General features: G+C 37.0%; 2 protein-coding genes across 18 annotated transcripts; one reads left to right on the top strand and one right to left on the bottom strand.

Annotated features, from left to right (window-relative positions):
- Nucleotides 1-4,008: 4,008 nt before the first annotated feature.
- On the bottom strand, nucleotides 4,009-5,003 carry LOC113728653 (uncharacterized). Its single transcript, XM_027253035.2, has one exon. The coding sequence runs from the start codon at nucleotides 4,972-4,974 to the stop codon at nucleotides 4,009-4,011; it is 966 nt and encodes a 321-aa protein (XP_027108836.1). The 5' UTR covers nucleotides 4,975-5,003.
- Nucleotides 5,004-7,707: 2,704 nt separating this feature from the next.
- On the top strand, nucleotides 7,708-16,653 carry LOC113731308 (mediator of RNA polymerase II transcription subunit 32-like). 17 transcript variants are annotated; one of them, XM_027256492.2, is made up of 9 exons: nucleotides 7,708-7,908; nucleotides 8,945-9,386; nucleotides 12,172-12,223; nucleotides 13,124-13,394; nucleotides 13,495-13,556; nucleotides 14,169-14,355; nucleotides 14,468-14,564; nucleotides 15,088-15,170; nucleotides 16,426-16,653. In XM_027256492.2, the coding sequence occupies exons 2-9, from the start codon at nucleotides 9,304-9,306 to the stop codon at nucleotides 16,566-16,568; spliced, it is 978 nt and encodes a 325-aa protein (XP_027112293.1). In that variant the 5' UTR covers nucleotides 7,708-7,908; nucleotides 8,945-9,303; the 3' UTR covers nucleotides 16,569-16,653. The 17 variants fall into 17 exon arrangements, 14 of the variants coding, with proteins under 14 accessions (XP_027112293.1, XP_071935463.1, XP_027112301.1 ...); XM_072079357.1 differs by lacking the exon at nucleotides 7,708-7,908 and having other exon boundaries at nucleotides 9,160-9,386; nucleotides 13,124-13,182; nucleotides 13,270-13,394; XM_027256493.2 differs by lacking the exons at nucleotides 7,708-7,908; nucleotides 8,945-9,386 and adding an exon at nucleotides 10,504-11,995 and having other exon boundaries at nucleotides 13,124-13,182; nucleotides 13,270-13,394.
- Nucleotides 16,654-16,936: the final 283 nt, after the last annotated feature.

Genomic DNA, 16,936 nt, shown 5'->3' with positions numbered 1-16,936 from the left:
GATAAGCCTTGTTTCTAAAACTGACTCCCCTAGAACATTCAGAGAATTTAGACCTATTAGATTATACAATGTTATCTATAAAATCATTTCTAAAGTACTTACAAACAGATTCAAGAGTGTTTTGAACTACTGCATTAGTTATTCCCAATCTGTCTTTATTCTTGGAAGACAGGTTTTATATAATATTCTGATTGCTCATGAAAGGGTTCACTTCCTAAAAAATTATAGGATTGGGAGAGATGGTTATATGACTATCAAACTAGATATGTTTAAGGCTTATGGCAGAGTAGAATGGGTGTTTTTGGCCAAAAATAATATTGAAAATGGATTTCTGTCCCAAGTGGATATAATGGATTATGGAGTGTATTACTAGTGTAACCTAACTCTGTAAACATTAATAGTAAGAAAACTGGTTTCATTAGGCCAACTAGGGTTTGAGACAAAGGGACCCTTTATCCTCTTATTTGTTTCTAATTTGTCCTGAGGGATTTTCCTCCTTGTTAAAACAAGCAAATGTACAGGGAAGACTGACAGGAATGAAGATTGCTCAAGGGGCTCATAGCCTATCTCACTTATTTTTTGCAGATGACTCGTTGATTTTTTGTAAAGCAAGTGTTGAAGAGGCAGGGCAACTGAGGAGAATACTAGATGTGTATGAACGAGCTTCTGGTTAGCTGATCAATGTAAAGAAATCATCACTGTTCTTCAGCAGGAATGTGAAAGATAGGCAAAGAGAAAGGGTGATGAAAGAGCTGCAGGGAATGAAACATGTTCTACAAAGTAACTATCTGGGGTTGCCTTTGGTCATTGGAAGATCCAAGAGACAAGTTTTTGACTTTATAAGGCAAAAAACAATTGCAAGGCTAAAGGGATGGAAGGAGAAATTATTGAGTCAAGCAGGGAAAGAAGTGTTGCTCAAATATGTCATAATGGCATTGCCTACTTATGTCATGTCCTGTTGTCTTTTACCAAAGGTTTTGTGCAAGGAAATATGTTCAGAAATGACAAAGTTTTGATGGGGGTAGAAGGAAAATGAACATAAAGTTCACTGGTTGAGTTAGGGAAGGATGACAAAAGTCAAAGCAGAATGAGGGTTAGGTTTTAGAGAGTTACATGAATTTAACTTGACATTGTTGGCAAAGTAGCTTTGGAGAATTTTGGCTAGGCCTAATTTACTGGTGAGCAAAATAATGAAAGCTAGATACTTTAAGGGAACATCTATTTGGAAGATAAAGAGTTCTGGTGCTGACTCATGGTGTTGGAAAAGTTTTTTGAATGCAAAGGATCTACTGGAGTAAGGAATAAGGAAGCGAGTGGGAGATGGAAAATCTATAAACATATGGGAGGATAGATGGCTCCCAGAAACTGAGGATGGAATAGTCAAGGCTAAGGATGTGGAGGGTATAAAGGTTCAGAGAGTGAGTGAGCTTATTAAGGATGGGAAGTGGGATAAGGAGCTGATTGCTCAGGTCTTTGAAGAGGAGAAAAGGAGAAAAATAATGAAAATTCCACTCAGTGTGCAACCTATGAAAAACAGAATGTACTGGGTAATGTCAAGTATTGGGGTGTATACAGTAAAATCAAGATACATATTGGCAAAAAACAGGAAAAGGAGGGAGGGTCAGTGGAAGTCAGGTGCAGAATCCAGCTACAGAAGTAGAAGTGCAACACAGAGTTAGAATTTTTTATGGGGATTGAACATAAAGCATAAATTTAAGCATTTCATCTGGAGATGCCTGCAAGAAATTTTACCAATGAATATAGTAATAAATGAAAGATGCTCAAAAGGAGATCATATGTGCAAGCGTTGTGGGGAAAGCCCAGAAACCATTGAACGTATGTTGTTTTTTTGTAGCAATGCCAAGTCTATCTGGAAAGCTGCTTCACTGAGCTGGAAGGGTCTGGAGGTTTACAAGAATAACTTTTGGCACTGATGGGAAGAACTAAAAAAGGCTATGAACAAGGAGAATGGAAGAAAGCGTATTGTTCTGAATGCAAATTTGCTTTGACAAATCTGAAAATCAAGAAACGAGAGGCAATTTAATGACAAAGGAAGGGACCCAATGGTAGCCGCTAATAAAGCAATAATGGAATGTAGGGAGTACCAAGAAGCTCAGGATGCAGAGATGAAAATTAGGGGATGTATTGAGAGCAAAGAAGAAGTGCGGAGTGGTTAGAAGAAACCAAAGGAGAATTGGGTTAAGATGAATTCTGATGCAGCTCTACCCCAAAAAATTGATAAAGTAGGCTGGAGAATAATTGCGGGGAACTGGCAAGAGAAGGTACTGGGAGCTTGGGTAGTTCCAAACTCAAGCTACTAAAATCCAAAGCTAGAGGAAGAATTGGCGTTAAGAATTGCTATGCTAGTGGCGAAGCAGCAAGGATGGAGAATAATGGAATTTCAAACAGATTGTATGCAGGTTGTGAATGGGATAAGTAGAGAGAAAGATGATGTAATCATTTCAACAGTAGCATCTGATATCAGGAAACTTAAGTCCAACTTTGATGAATGTTATTTTACCTTTACTAGAAGGGTACTTCCCAGTCTGGCTGCTTGAGTTAGCACAAGCAAATTGTAAGGGCAGTTGTTCATCTCTTATATAATCTAGGTTAGACTATTAACAAAGTATTGCCGTTTTGATAAAAAATATATATATATATATATATATATATATATTGTACCATTTGGAAATCTCATGCATTTTCTTTTTCTTGGATCGTACCTCTGGTGAAAAATAAGAAACAATCATCCGCTGATTCTTAATCTGTAAAATATTGCTGATAATACAAAAAAGTTTTTATTTATTTGCAAATTGGCCTTCAGCAAAAAGAGAAAAGAAAACCCAAATACAGAATAAACTTTTTTTATGTGCAGCGAAATGAGACCAATTAATTCAATTCCCAAACTAGTCTTAATTAGAAAAGTAAGTAGATGCTCCAAATCTAATTTCTTCTGAAATATAAAAAATGCACTGTAACGATTTGATATACATAAATGAGACGAAAAGGTAATTAGAAAATTTGTTACTGAAAACGTAGAATTTGTTTGATGAAAAAAAGCTTTTTAAACAAGACCTTAGTGTATATATACAATTACAAATACTATCCTGTGAGATATGCATACAAACAAAACCCAAATACGTACTGATCAAAAGTTAAATCCCAAAAATAAGTACCAAAAGCTTAACCATGTATCATTGGTATTTAAGACAAAACAAACGAATTTCCTATCATGCGTGCAAACCACAATCAAAAAATTGTCTGCGTATATCCGATAACCCTCGAATTAACTTTTCCGCAAGAGAAATAAGAATTAAACAAAAGAGACCCAAAACTGTCATAGAGAAACAAGCCCCGCACTGAAATCTGTCGTGCTTACCAAAGCAAGGTAAGACAAAACTCTGAAATGAAGTTGCAAAATAAGGCTAATTATACTACACGCACCAGGTAGGGGAAAAGAAAAGAAGATAATACCATAGAACGAGGGAACGGCTGCATAAAATGATAAAAATGGTAAAGATGAGAAACATTCTTAACAACTGTCTAGTACAAGTCCGATGAATAGAAATAGGAAAGATTGATCTAATCATCCAACTGAAACACTTTAGAATTCTAAATCAAACTTTAGAATTCTAAATCAAATTCCACAATGTCCAAATCGAATACTTTTGCACTGTAAATCAAACTACACAATGCCCATCAGATATTAACACTTAAACAGAATCAGAATTTGAGCACCATAATTAACAAATAACATCTAAATCCCAAACTTCACTAATTCAAAGTTCATCATACCCTGATACCACCTATCAGGAATGCCTACAAGGAATAACAGTTCCAACAAGTTGTAACCCTCAAAAATCAATCACCTTCATCCTGTGGTTAAACATATACACTAGAGACCATCATACTAGCTACAGCTAGAAGAACGAATCCAATCCAAGAAATCAGAAGTAGACTACCATGATTCTTCTTTTTCTTCTCTTCTGTTTTTTTTTTCCTTTTTCTTCAGCGATCAAAAGGCCCATTGGGATCAAGCTGTTTGCACAAACCAAGGTACGTAAGATAAAGGACACGATCTTTGGCCCCCGTACGATGATTCTTGGTATGCTTGCAGAAATATTTAAGCTGCTCCAACGTACAACAACCAAGCATCTGACCCAAGAGCAAGAACAACCAATTAATGGCTTTCTTCTTTTCGGGAATGATGGGCTTAACGCAATTGTCTTGTTCACATAACTTGCAAGCTGGTAGAACCGGGTTCATCCAAACCCCAGGGGCTCTGTCATGCATGCCGCTTTTATTCTCAGCAATGAAACTCCCAACTTCAATGAACTTTTCCCTCAAATCGTACTCCATCTCGTACCGCTTTTCGCATCTTTTGCATTGGACTTCCCCGCTGATCTTGAAGATTTGTTTTGATAACAAATAGTTGAGGCTGTAGACTGAGGCGCGGCGGGTGGTGGCCCATGGGAACGGTGCAGGAACCGTTTCGCTCTTCCCTTCGTGTGGTGCTTGGGAAGGGTTTCGGCGGGGGCGAGCCGGGCGGGACTGACCAGCCGAGGCCGAGGAAGGTTCTTGACGATGAACTAGTGCTCGCAGCGTGGGGAGTGATGATGTGTCAGGGAGAAGATGAGGCGACTGCGTCTGCTGAGGCATTGGCATGGGCGGCATGTAGAGAGGGTAGGATGGCGGCGGCGGCGGCTGGGGTATGAATGGCTGATGTTGTTGCATGGAGGGGGGTGGCGGAAGTGGTGGTTGTTGGTGTATTGGGGAATGTTTTCGGGGCCTGATGGCTGCTGGGCGAAACGAAAGGGAAAGGGTTAAAAGATCATTGTCGTCATCTTCAACGAGGTGATCAGAAGAAGAGAATTTTCTTGGGATCTGAAATTCATGGTGGTTGTTGTTGTCGTTGGTTTTTCTCTTTCTGTTGATTTCTTGATTATCATTGGATATGTCTTTTTGGTTGTTCATAGTTGGACAAAAGAAGAAAAATTATATATGGTCAAAGCATAAAAGGAAGAGCAACAGCTGCTGGAGGTTTATGCAGGGTATAAAGAAATGCCAGAGTGAATCTGACGAAGGGTTCAAGACAAAAGACAAAAGACAACAGGGAGGGTTTTCAGAGATGGATGGAAATTTGTAGTTGGTTGGGAGTGTAAGAGAGAGAAGTTGTAATTTGTACTGTAACTAAAGAGATAGAGAGAGAGTAGAGAGATAAAGATAAAGACGAGCAAACAGACTATTAAACCTGCTTTCGTGAATTGAGAATTTTGTGTGTGTAATTTTATTTTGGTTAGACTTCTTTTTCGAATTCAAAATGTCCATCCGAATTCTTCATTTTTTTGGGATAATTTCAGAAACATTCCTGAGGTTTTAATATTATCACTTGGCGCCCTCGAATTTTAATTGAACATTTTGTAAAATTTGCAACTCGTTTAAAAATAATAAATAAAAACTTATGTTGGGAGATATTATATAATCTCATTCCAAATTTGCTCTTTTTCTTGTGGTCCCTTAATTGTCATAATACAACAATTTTATCTCTTAATATTTATAAACTTGGTCGATGTAACTCTTTGATGAAAAGAGACCCATTTTTTCTATCATCGGTTTGGATAAGAAATATTAAAGTATTTTAAATATTAAGTAATTTACAATACTTGTAAAAAGATAACTTTAAATATTTTTATTACATTGATAATAACTTTTTTACACTAGTTTGAAAATGTTAAAACATCACAAACATGGTTATATATAAGTTTCACATCTTGGATTTTTCTAGTTTTCAAATCATCGATTTGGGCAAAAAATTTTGAAAATTAAAAAAAAATAAACAAATTACAAATCTCCTTAAATTAGCTCAAAATATTTTACAATAAAGAAAATAATATTATTTGTGAATTGCAAAAAACCTCAAATAAACTTTCAAACATGAACTCTTTGTTTTTTCAAAACATACTACTATATTTTGTCTCATCATATTTAAATCTTCATGCCTTGTACTAAAGAGTAAGACGACAAAAGAACAAGCTTGAATTGAGATTATATTCTCTCTCTCTCTCTCAAGATATGCTTTTTTAATGTTACATTTTGAAGCATGTTGCAAATGTTACAAAAAGTTTAAAGTGAACGAAACACACGTGAGAATTTTCAAATTTCAAGAGTGGCAAGTGATATTGTCGAAAATCCCAAGAGAGGTTTTATGGAATTATGCCTCATCTTTTCCATGCCTTTCTTTTTTTTTTTTTTTGGAAATGTGTTGGGTTTTTTTTTTTTTGGGGAGGGGGGGGGGTGTTCCAAAATTTGCAGGAATTTTGTGTTCACACTTCACGTTGTCATGCACTACAAATCTCGCAGAAAATGTCTGGGACGATGTTCGAAGAAACAAGTGTTCAATAACAATTACCCGCTGTTGGACGTGGGCATGGTCCTGCGCCACTCATATTTATTGATGAGTTGAATTGAGGATTATGCAAGGAAAAGATAAAAAAGATAGAAATGGAAACGATCAACATCAACTTCTTGTGATTATCTGGACTTAATTACATACGACAGGGTAATAATAAAGGAAATGTATGAGTCCGGCCGGGTCCTAAAACAACCATAGTCATGTTGTTTGATTATGCTGTTTGGTTTTCTCCAAGAATATTAAATGAGTGACTAAACCCCTTTGTCCTCTTATCACTTTTACACTGAGCATAATGGTGAATTCGAATTTAATATATATTAGCAAATGAGTACCATGTAATATTAGAGTAGTGTTCTTTCTCTCTCTCTCTTTTTTTTTGGATTTTATTTGCGTAGATTTCAGTTCATGTACAGGGATATCAATGAAATTAAATGGGAAGCTACCTTTGATTGAAGGGACGACCAAATCAAGACAACTTATTAATAAAAAGGTCTGTCTAACAAGTGTCCATAAAATAGAGTTTAAGCGTTAATATTTTTTTTAAAAATAATGTCATAAGTGTATATTAATTGGTGGATTATATGGTAGATTAAGTGCGTACTACTAACGAGTGTCTAATTAATTAATTACGAAGTACTCTTAAGAATTTAACCATATTAGTTGGTGGATTATTGTAACCAAACCATCATGAGTTCATAATTGCCACGGGAGTATTCCCGTTTCAGCTGTCATTCAGCCTTTAAGGAATAAAAAAATAGGACAAACGTCAACAGAATATTCAATTCATTCTTCGTTCTCTTTGATCTCATACTTTATATGGGTTTGTCGAACGATCAACAATTAAATTTTTTTAAAAAATAGACAAATGAATATGGCTACTACAATACCGGAAAAATCCGTGATCATAAAAACTCTTGGAATCCCTACATGATAGAGTACACCTAAAATTCCACAAAGATCGATTTCAATAGGAAATGCAGGGGGCAGCCGCATTTTCTTGGTTAATGTGAGAATTTATAGATGTTCATATCATTTGATAATGCACCAAAATTTTGACAACATAACATATAATATGCTTGTGCTTCGTCCGACTTTACCACTGGCCGTCAAGTTCATTGAATTTGCTGCATTGAGAAGACAATTATTTGGGCTGTCAACTTAGAAAATACATGCGGGCCTGCACATCATTCCTCCCTTGAGCTCTCGGCATTTTAAATCCACTAAACAAATGATGGGTCTCAAAGGATTGGGTCCAAGCAGCGGCATAGGTTTCGGACCCATACTAGCCCGGTAACGTGAATGTGCGTTGCGGGTATTATTATTTTTTACCTTCTTTAAAAAAAATTTTTTTTTTTTTTGGTTAGCAAATTTTTATTTTTAGGAGCGATGGAATGAGTTCCCCATTTCCTATTTTCTTTTCAATAACTGGAGCTATTTGTAGTTGGGCGGTACGTACAAAGAACAATAGAAAACGTATTCTGGGTTCGGCTTCTTTTGTGAGTTCACAGATCTCTGTTGTTTTTTTTTTCCTTTTCTTTTTTTGTTACTCTTTTTTTGTTTTGGGGCTAAACATTGAAGCTTTGCTTGTTGATTTGATTGATAATAGCCTCTCTATTTTAGCATCTGCTGTTTGTTTTTGGCCTTAGATTACTACAATAACATAGCGAAAAGAGAAAAAATCAGCTATATATGTGGAAAAATAACAGAAGAAAAGATAAGTTTTTCTTTGAGAAAGAAGCAGGGAAAAGATTTCCCTGATTTTATTGCCTGTGCAATAATTATGCTTATGTCTGACTATATATATATATGTGTGTGTGTGTGTGTGTGTGTGCTTGGGGGATAAGCAGTTATAAGCTACTGCTGATACTAAATTCACTAGGACCTAGCCTTCTTGAGCACTGGCTAATCTCCAATTTTCAGTACAACGAAAGGCACTTTTTGTGGGGTTTGTTTATTAGCCAGGTCCGGGCATATTGACTTGGTCTTTGCCTGTTGGAGTGAGATTTATATGTTGTTTGTTAATTTCCATTGGACAGATATGAAGGTCTGGAGGCCTTGATTCATCTTTTTGGATATCGTTGTCTTTCATATATATAAGTTTTATAATGAGGTTGTGGCTTGTTGTGGGTTGTGTTCTGTATGAATAGTGGTTTCGTCTGGTGAGTGCTTGTTTGATAGTTGAATGGCTTGAGAAGGGGAGATTACAGAGGAAAAAAAAATGGGCAAGATGAGAGAAATCCCACAATTGTGTGGCTTGGTGAGGGTTTCATAGATCAGCTGATGGTTATCTGATGATGTGGTGAAGGCGAAAGGGAGGGGATAGTCTTTTATAAATTATCCGAGTCATTTTTGCTGATCTGTTAATTGCATCTTGTAATTTCAAACATGTTGTTTAACCGGAAATCTTCTACATATGCATTACGAACTTCATGTTTTGTAATTTTAGGAAATAATGCAGTGGACTATTTCCCCCTTTATGTTGTGACAATGATACGATGTGATTGAAGTGATGTTAAACACGGCACCTTGTAGGTGTTTGATGGACAATCATGTGGACTCCCTGAACAATGCCTACGAAGAATTTGTTGCTGCAGCTGCCAATGTACTTGAAGCTAAGGAAAGTTCTGAGGGTCAAAAAACGGCAGCCACTGATGCAGCATTGGAAAATTTTAAACAGCGATGGGAATTGTTTAGAGTAGCTTGTGATCAAGCAGAGGAGTTTGTGGAGTCTGTGAAACAAAGAATAGGTTCTGAGTGTCTCGTAGATGAGGCCACTGGCTCGGTTGCAGGGAAGCCAGGGCAGGCTGCCACAAGTGGTCTTCCACCCATAAGTGCAGTTCGCCTGGAGCAGATGAGTAAAGCTGTTAGATGGCTAGTTATTGAACTGCAGCATGGTGGAACTGCTGGTGGTTCTTCACATTCCCATTCATCAGCTCCATTTGATGCAAGATTTTCTGAAGATGCAGCTCAATAGGTAAGCATGAGCTTTTTGTTGTTGAGTTGTTTATATTTGTGTAAACGAATTTACTTGTCATACAATGTGATCATGTTGAATTGCTGAGTAATTGTTGAGAAAATTTAGGTGAATATCAGTTGTCTTGTACCTCGGATGCTCTCATTGTCACACATGGCTGGCATATGTATTCTCCAAAATGAGGTCATTCAGATTGTTCGCTGATTTTTGTGCAGTAACATCTAGGAATTTTTTTTTTTTTTTTTTTTTAAAATGTGAGTTTCACATGCTGAGACTTATTTCTTTTAACACCATTTGAGCTTTAGTCAAGTGATGCATAATGACGTTTGGGTACCTTCAATATTAATATGTTCATCTCTAGTGTGCTTAAACATGTGCATTGGTTGGATGGGCAATCTGTGGTTTGATCTTTATTAGTTCTGTTGAAATTGTTTTATCGCTGCAGATTTGGAGCTCATCGTCTTTGCTTTTTCATTCGTGTCAAGGTTAAACTTTCATTCTTATGCATCAGATGTCCTGCCCAAGTATTCTTTAGTTATTAGAACATATTGTAGATTGGCCAAGTTTCTCTGCCTAAGAAGTTAAGTTGGTGATATAACTAAGTCACCCTACTATTCGCTTGAGAATGCTTGTTCATTAGCCTACATCCGTAAGAAGTTTCACTGGAATGATGGTTTTTGGTTTTGATTTCCAGGATATCCTGGAATACACAGAAAGTGTTTTATTAGGGCAAGCAATCATTTGTCAGGAAAATGTCACGCTATGCATTATCTCAGTACTCATCATCCGAATTCTTAATCTTTGCCACCGCACAAGCCCAAGATCTAATTCTGTTATGTGTAAAATGACTCATATTGAGTATTTTCATGAAATTTCCCACAGGAACACCTTTGAAACCATCATTTTTTTATACTCATCAATATCCTGTATTCAACTGGAAGTACACTTGCTTCCATGTGTTTCATGGGGAATTTTCTGCTTTCCTTGTAACTTTGTAACGCAGACTGGTAGGATGCATCTACCTTCAGTGCTTGTTAACGAGGAAAAGGCTTGGTAGTCCATCTTAATAGCTCTTCCTATGCAATTGGAAAAAGCTTAGAACTTTTAGTGTTTGCAGGAGACTTGCAAAGAACCAGAACTGATGGGCACAAGACTTCTCTCCCGATGGCCTAGGAAACTCGTAATGCTGGGGGGGGGGTGGATGGATGTTGGACTCTTCCCTCGAAGTAAACTGTAAAAGCAGCCTGTAAATCTCGGGTCTAAAAAGGTGAAACGATGCATTTATTCTCGTTCAACTTCAGTTTCCATCGGAGTGTTCCACTACCAGAAGGGACCTTAATCGGATCATCAAAAAGAACTACTGATAGTCGTGGATCAAATTAATGTGAAATAGCAGGTGCAGAGAATGTTAAAAGTTTTTGACTTGAGTTTTGCCCAAATGCGCGAGTTATTCGACTTGACACCTTATGCGAGTGATGTCAACAAATTTGACAAGTTCCTTTACACGACAGAGCGAGCGGGGGAGCGTACAAGTCACGCTTTCCCAATTTTCCATTTGTTTATGATACTACACCGTAGCATAGCCTATCTATCTGTCACCAAAATGTCACAGGTACAATTATTTAATTAATGACGGGCCTTCATTTTTATATTTTTTATGTACATATTTTTTAATTATTCTTTTAACTTGCATCTTAAACTATATTTTTTTTATAAAGTTTTTTTAAAAATAGTAGTCCAAATTGTCGTGCCCACGCATAACACGATGATCAACATGGGGCATCTTTCCCAGGTTGATTTAAAATCTGGTACTTTCGAGCCTCGTGAAAAACGCGTCTTGGGTGAGAATTGAGGCTCCTCGTGACGCAAATTGTACTTAAAAGAGTGCCAGTACTGCCTCTACCTCTGCCTCTGCAATTAAACGAAACAAATTTCCGCAACGAAGGAGAAAAATGAACACGTGCCAGGCTTCCTAATCAAGCACATGATTTTCCACGGTCACCACAGAAACACGTACTCGAGGCCCAGGCCAAAACATCTACGAAAAGAAAGTTACTGGTTCGCATAAGAAAAAAAGAAAAAGAAAAAGATGATAATGTTCTGTAAAATAAATTCCAAGAGGTATGGGGTGGGGGGATGGGGATGTCGGAGAGCTGCGTGTTTGTTGGTGTGTGTGACTGTATGTACGGGAACTTGTTACTTGTGGGTATGGGAATGGGAAGTACAGGAATCATCAGTAAGGCATGCAATCGCAATGACAGCTGCAGGTAAAGGCCAAGGGGCCCAACCCCACATATATCTTGCCCTTATCGTCCCCCGCCTTGCACTTTGCACTCATTTTTACACTCTCCCTGATTTTTCCCTCTTTTTCTTGTGGTTACTGACCTTACTCTTACGTCCTCCCCTGTTCTGTACCGCTGCTTATTCGGACAGACTCTTCAATTTTATTATCTGGGTTCCTTTTTTGTTTTCGTCAACATGTTGACTATGGTTTCAGTCCGGAATTTCTTATCTGGCAGCCATTCTAAGCTTAAGTTTGCTTTCTCACCAAAGATTCTAGACTTGGATCTTTTGAATGTGATTATGGTGCTTCATCAGATTCAATCAGTGTCAGAATTTCTCTTCTCTTCTCTTTTTCTTTTATCATGCCTTCTTTGTTATTTATTTTTTATATTTTCTACTTGTTAGTGCGTTAGATTTCAACTAATGACTGCTCGAAGATTGGTTTTTGATGTCATTATTGGTCTAAAAAATCATTTTTGTCTGCCTTTTTCATTGTTCACAGGATTTTGAAATATGGAAATGAAACACAGGAGCTTCTTAAATGGGCTTCCCGGGTGAGTGATTGAGGTTCAAGAATTTTACTCTTCCTTTTTTCTCAAATCCCTATTGTTGGTTTTATTTTCAAGTGCTTCTTAGGGGCATTTAGTTGGGTTGAGTTGTAACATGGATAAAAATTTTCTTCTATTGGAAAATTTCCATTCAAATATGTCTCCAGATCTTGGTTTTTTTTTTTCTGGGCTGATGCCTCTTTGTGTTCATGGTTTAAATGCACAAAGTAAGAACTTGCTAACCATTTGAACCATTGGACGCCACTACCTTATTTATAAGAGCTAAACATGGTGGAACACTCGCCTTCACTCGATAAACTTTTTGGAATCACTTTTTCTCCTCAAAATGACTTCTGTGCAAGAGCTTGTTTTACCTATATAATGGACTACGAGATAAGCTCCTGGATCTTCCACTTGTCTCATGTCATTAGTTTGGGCTATTTTCTCTTTATAGGTGTCATCACTGAATCTGTTCTGGGACTATAGCTACTTCTTAATCTGCTTCAGTCATTTTACGCAATAGGCCACATTTGTGATGCTGGGTTTGGCTTTCTTTACGTGGTGATGATTGTGACCTTGACCAAGGGATAGCTTTCCTTATAAACAATATTAGATGATTCCCAGTCAGAACATTCTAAAAAGTAGAATTTAAAGTTTATCCAGGAAAAAGGGTAATTTATTTTGCTGTGCTGTTAATCAAATTCAAGCATTTTTCAATCTTAGTCAATCTCAAATTGGAGATTACTTGGCCTTATGATTGGTAAATGCTTGATATTTCCTTACTTCAATAACTAACAATATGGATTCATGTTGTTGTTTGGGCTGATTGGTGTACAATACTTTTTCCATGTCCTCGGATGATCATTATTCTGTGGATATTCATTTGACTTTACTATTTATGTTCAGAGTGGAAATCTGGGTCTTCGTGTACTTTGGCTCATTCTGCATTTTGCCGTCACCATATGGTACTTTCTGCTGGGAGTAGTGCAGTCTTTTGAGAGCTTTCTCATTGCTTGTGATATATTGACGAAATATGAAGCCCTTGATATCAGCAAGGTTCGTTATTTGGCAATGGTAATAGACAGTGAAGAAGCTCAAGAACTTTCAAAAGTTTTCGAGTTATTGCAGTGGGTTGCAGATATTGGTGTGAAAAGTGTCTGCCTTTATGATCCAGAAGGTAAAAGGGATATCCAGAAAGTGAAAATGCTTTAGAATTTACTCAACATTTCCTTTGGTAAGTTTCACGTGACAGGCGTGATAGCATTTTCCTGTTGCAGGTGTGTTGAAAAAGAACAAGGAACCTATCACGCAAAGATTCAGCAGTGCAAACTTGTCTGAGGTATCATGATCTTCATCCACAATTAGCTAGATCCTTTTCTACAAGTATTCATGACAGTATATGTCATATGTCAAGCTTGTCAGTTCAATATTCCATTGTGATGCATATTTTAATGAAGTAATCAATTTTACATATCTATTTTGTGTCAAAGACATTAGGGGCAGTTTGTATGCATGACATAATATCTTATGTTTGGAATCTGCTGGTTCAGTGTGTTATTATGGTGAAAATGTAAATGAAGTTTTGATTTGCTGAGTTGTTGAGCCCAAGAGATGTGTCAAAGCCCTTTCTCTTGCTTATTGCCTGAGTGGTAATATTTTTTTCAAGATACATGGTCTCTGTAGCCAGTCCAATTATTTGGATTGAAGAGTGAAATATTAACTTGTAATGGTGGACTGAAGGATAACAAAGGTGTTAGGAAACATGAAAGGAAGTAACAGGAGATGATTATTTAAATGGAATAGCTGAGTAACGCCTTTCGAAGATGGCTTTAGTGGGGGAAAAAGTGTTGATATAGCCAATGTCATAGGTTGGATGCAAAGCTCTAGTTGAATTTTGATAAACTTGAAAGAAAGATGGTGCATAATAGATTTGGATTGTGATTTCTTGCAGGAGGCTGCTGTTAATGGTCGGCTTGTTACCCGCAGAAATCTGACTTTGGAGTTTGTTTCATTTGAGGATGGAAAAGAAGCAGTTGCCAAAGCAGCTAATTATCTCTTTGTAAAGCACTATGCAAATGGTACTAAGGAAAAGTCAGATTTTACAGAGCCTCAAATGGCTGAAGCTTTAGGAGCCATTGGTATCCTGTCTTGTCTCTTTTTGTCTTCCCAGATTTTGCGAACATTTGGCAGATATTTTTCTAGCATTGTCTGTGCAAGTTTATATTATTCTTGTTAGTATTGTCTTAACAGGTTCTGGAGGAGCTGAGCCTGATCTGCTACTAATTTATGGACCCACAAGATGCCATCTTGGGTTTCCCGCATGGAGACTTCGGTACACTGAAATAGTGTAAGTAAATTAGTGAAGTGCTATGATGTTATTTTTATAGGAGTAAATTCCTCATTGCTGCTGTTTTTGTCAATTCTTAAGGTGCCAAGAACTTTTCTCGGATATGCTTCAGTGGATTACTTAGTAATAGTCCCATCACAGTTGCATCTGTTTCTGCTTGAAATTGTGTAAATAGACTATTGTGATGTTCTGGCCCAGTCACTGTGGTTTTAGTTCATTGCTTTGCCTGCTTTTTGAAATATCTTAGGCATTGGTATCATTGAAATTCGGATTTCAGGTAGAATCCCTATAATAATTGATCTATCCTGCTTCTTCCCCCTCCCGAGAGAGAGAGAGTGTGCGCGCGCGCGCACGTGTACCAACTATTTTTTCCTGATACTGGCACAAAACGTTTTAACGCAACTTTTGTAAATCACGTTTGTTTTGCTATAAATATTGACTATTTGAGCGTGTCAAATGCCAATTTCAGTTCTTGCATCAGAATGGTTCGCTTGAATTATTTCTTGTTTGCTGTATGTTGCAGACATATGGGGCCATTGAAGTCTATGAGTTATGGTTCCCTTGTTAAAGCCATTTTCAAGTACACTATGGTTCATCAAAATTATGGTAAGGTTCTTTCTCTTGATCTCCCAAATGACCTTCCATCATAACGCATGCAAAAAAATAAACAAAAACAAGAGTCCTAAGTAGGATAAAATAGAAGACTTTTAAATACAGAAGGAAGTAATTAATTCCGTTAATCTATTCTCAGAAACAACTGATGCTCTGGTCGCTGTGCCTACATTTGGTCAAAAGTTTGAAACAAGTTTTCATTCAGGAATTTCCTATCAGATTAAACTGCTCGTCTGCATTGGCTCATTTAGAGTTTAGATCAAACCTTCCATCCCCCTCCTTTTGGGATCAGGGAAAAATATCATGTTATTCATCTCCATTTCCATCTTTTTACCTTATTTGGCGAGTTTAATCTAATGAAAAATGGTGAGTAGTTGCTCTTCATTGATAGGTGGAGGCTGTGGTTGGTTTTATCATGTCGAGTAATGTGCGGTCTAAGTTAATAATTTCTGTATTCTAAGGGCTGCAAACGAGCCGAGTCGAGTTGAGTTTTGGTCTAATCGAGCCGAGCCTCGACATAAATTCATTGAATTCGAACTCGAGCTCGAGCTCGACGAACTCACGATTTCAAGCTCGAGCTCGAAAAAAATAAAAAATAATTATTTTATTTTTTAAAAAATAAATAAAATAAATATTTTTTTTAATAAATAATAAAATATTAAGGATATATATGTAATTTTACTATTAAAATTAAAAAAATATAAAATATATATATACTTAAAATAAAAAAAAATATATATATATATATATATATATATATATATATATATACTCGAACTTGCGAGCCTAACGAGCTTAATATTTTGAGCTCGAGTTCGAACTCAATTTCGACTCGAGCTAGCTCGAACTCGATATTGATCGAGCTTGACTCGAGCCGCTCGTGAGTGGCTCGATTCGTTTGCAGCCCTAAATTTTCAATAAACGACTTTGGGATCTGCACTTCTTGGTGTCTTAAACCTCACTTTTTATTAGCTTTCTTTTTTCTTTTTATGTCAAAACTTGAAAGAATGCTTTTTTATTGGTTTGTGGGCATATTTTGAATAATAAACATGGGAAACGCAAGTGAGCCTCGGTATAACCTGAATTTATTGTTTGGTTCGAGTAAGAGGGGAAGAGAGAAAAGGGAGGGTTTGGGAGTAGAATTCGGGACATCTTATGATTACCTGGTGTCTTGGGGACACGATATAACCTGAATTTCATTGTGCTTGATTTCAATTCTTCCCAGGTTCATAAGCAATTTCATCTGCAGTGACGTCATCTTGTGGGACGAGCATGATGCGGAAGATTGACCTAACAGACGCTGCTAGTATTGTTTGCATTTTATTGAGAATGTTCTTCTTTGATTGTAGGACCAAAGTCAAAAGGTATCTATTGGCTTGTATGTCCAATTGATTGACCTTTTCGTAAACTCATCCCGTTGTTGTACTCGCTTTTCTTTCTATTTCGTTTTTCTGATCCATATGATTCACATGGAAAATGTTTGTACTCCATTTGCTCTTTTTCTCTTAGGAGTAGGGGGTTGGGAGATGTCTTGGTCCTATGGGGTTGGGAGATATGGTTGGTGGCATTAGTTGACAGGAAAAATAAGAGGAAAAAAAGGCTTCAATGGTTTATCATGCTTCTTATCTACCATCGCAATTTCTATATGCCTGGAAAGAACAATTGACTCTTAAAAGCAAGAGATGTACTTGACAGCTGCAGCATCATGAACGTATTACTACAAATTTCTTCTGCCCGCCACCACACAGGGTGCTGAATTT

The sequence above is a fragment of the Coffea arabica genome, chromosome 2e (genome assembly GCF_036785885.1).
Source record: "Coffea arabica cultivar ET-39 chromosome 2e, Coffea Arabica ET-39 HiFi, whole genome shotgun sequence".
Lineage (NCBI taxonomy): Eukaryota > Viridiplantae > Streptophyta > Magnoliopsida > Gentianales > Rubiaceae > Coffea > Coffea arabica.
This window is presented reverse-complemented; position numbering and strand designations above follow the sequence as displayed.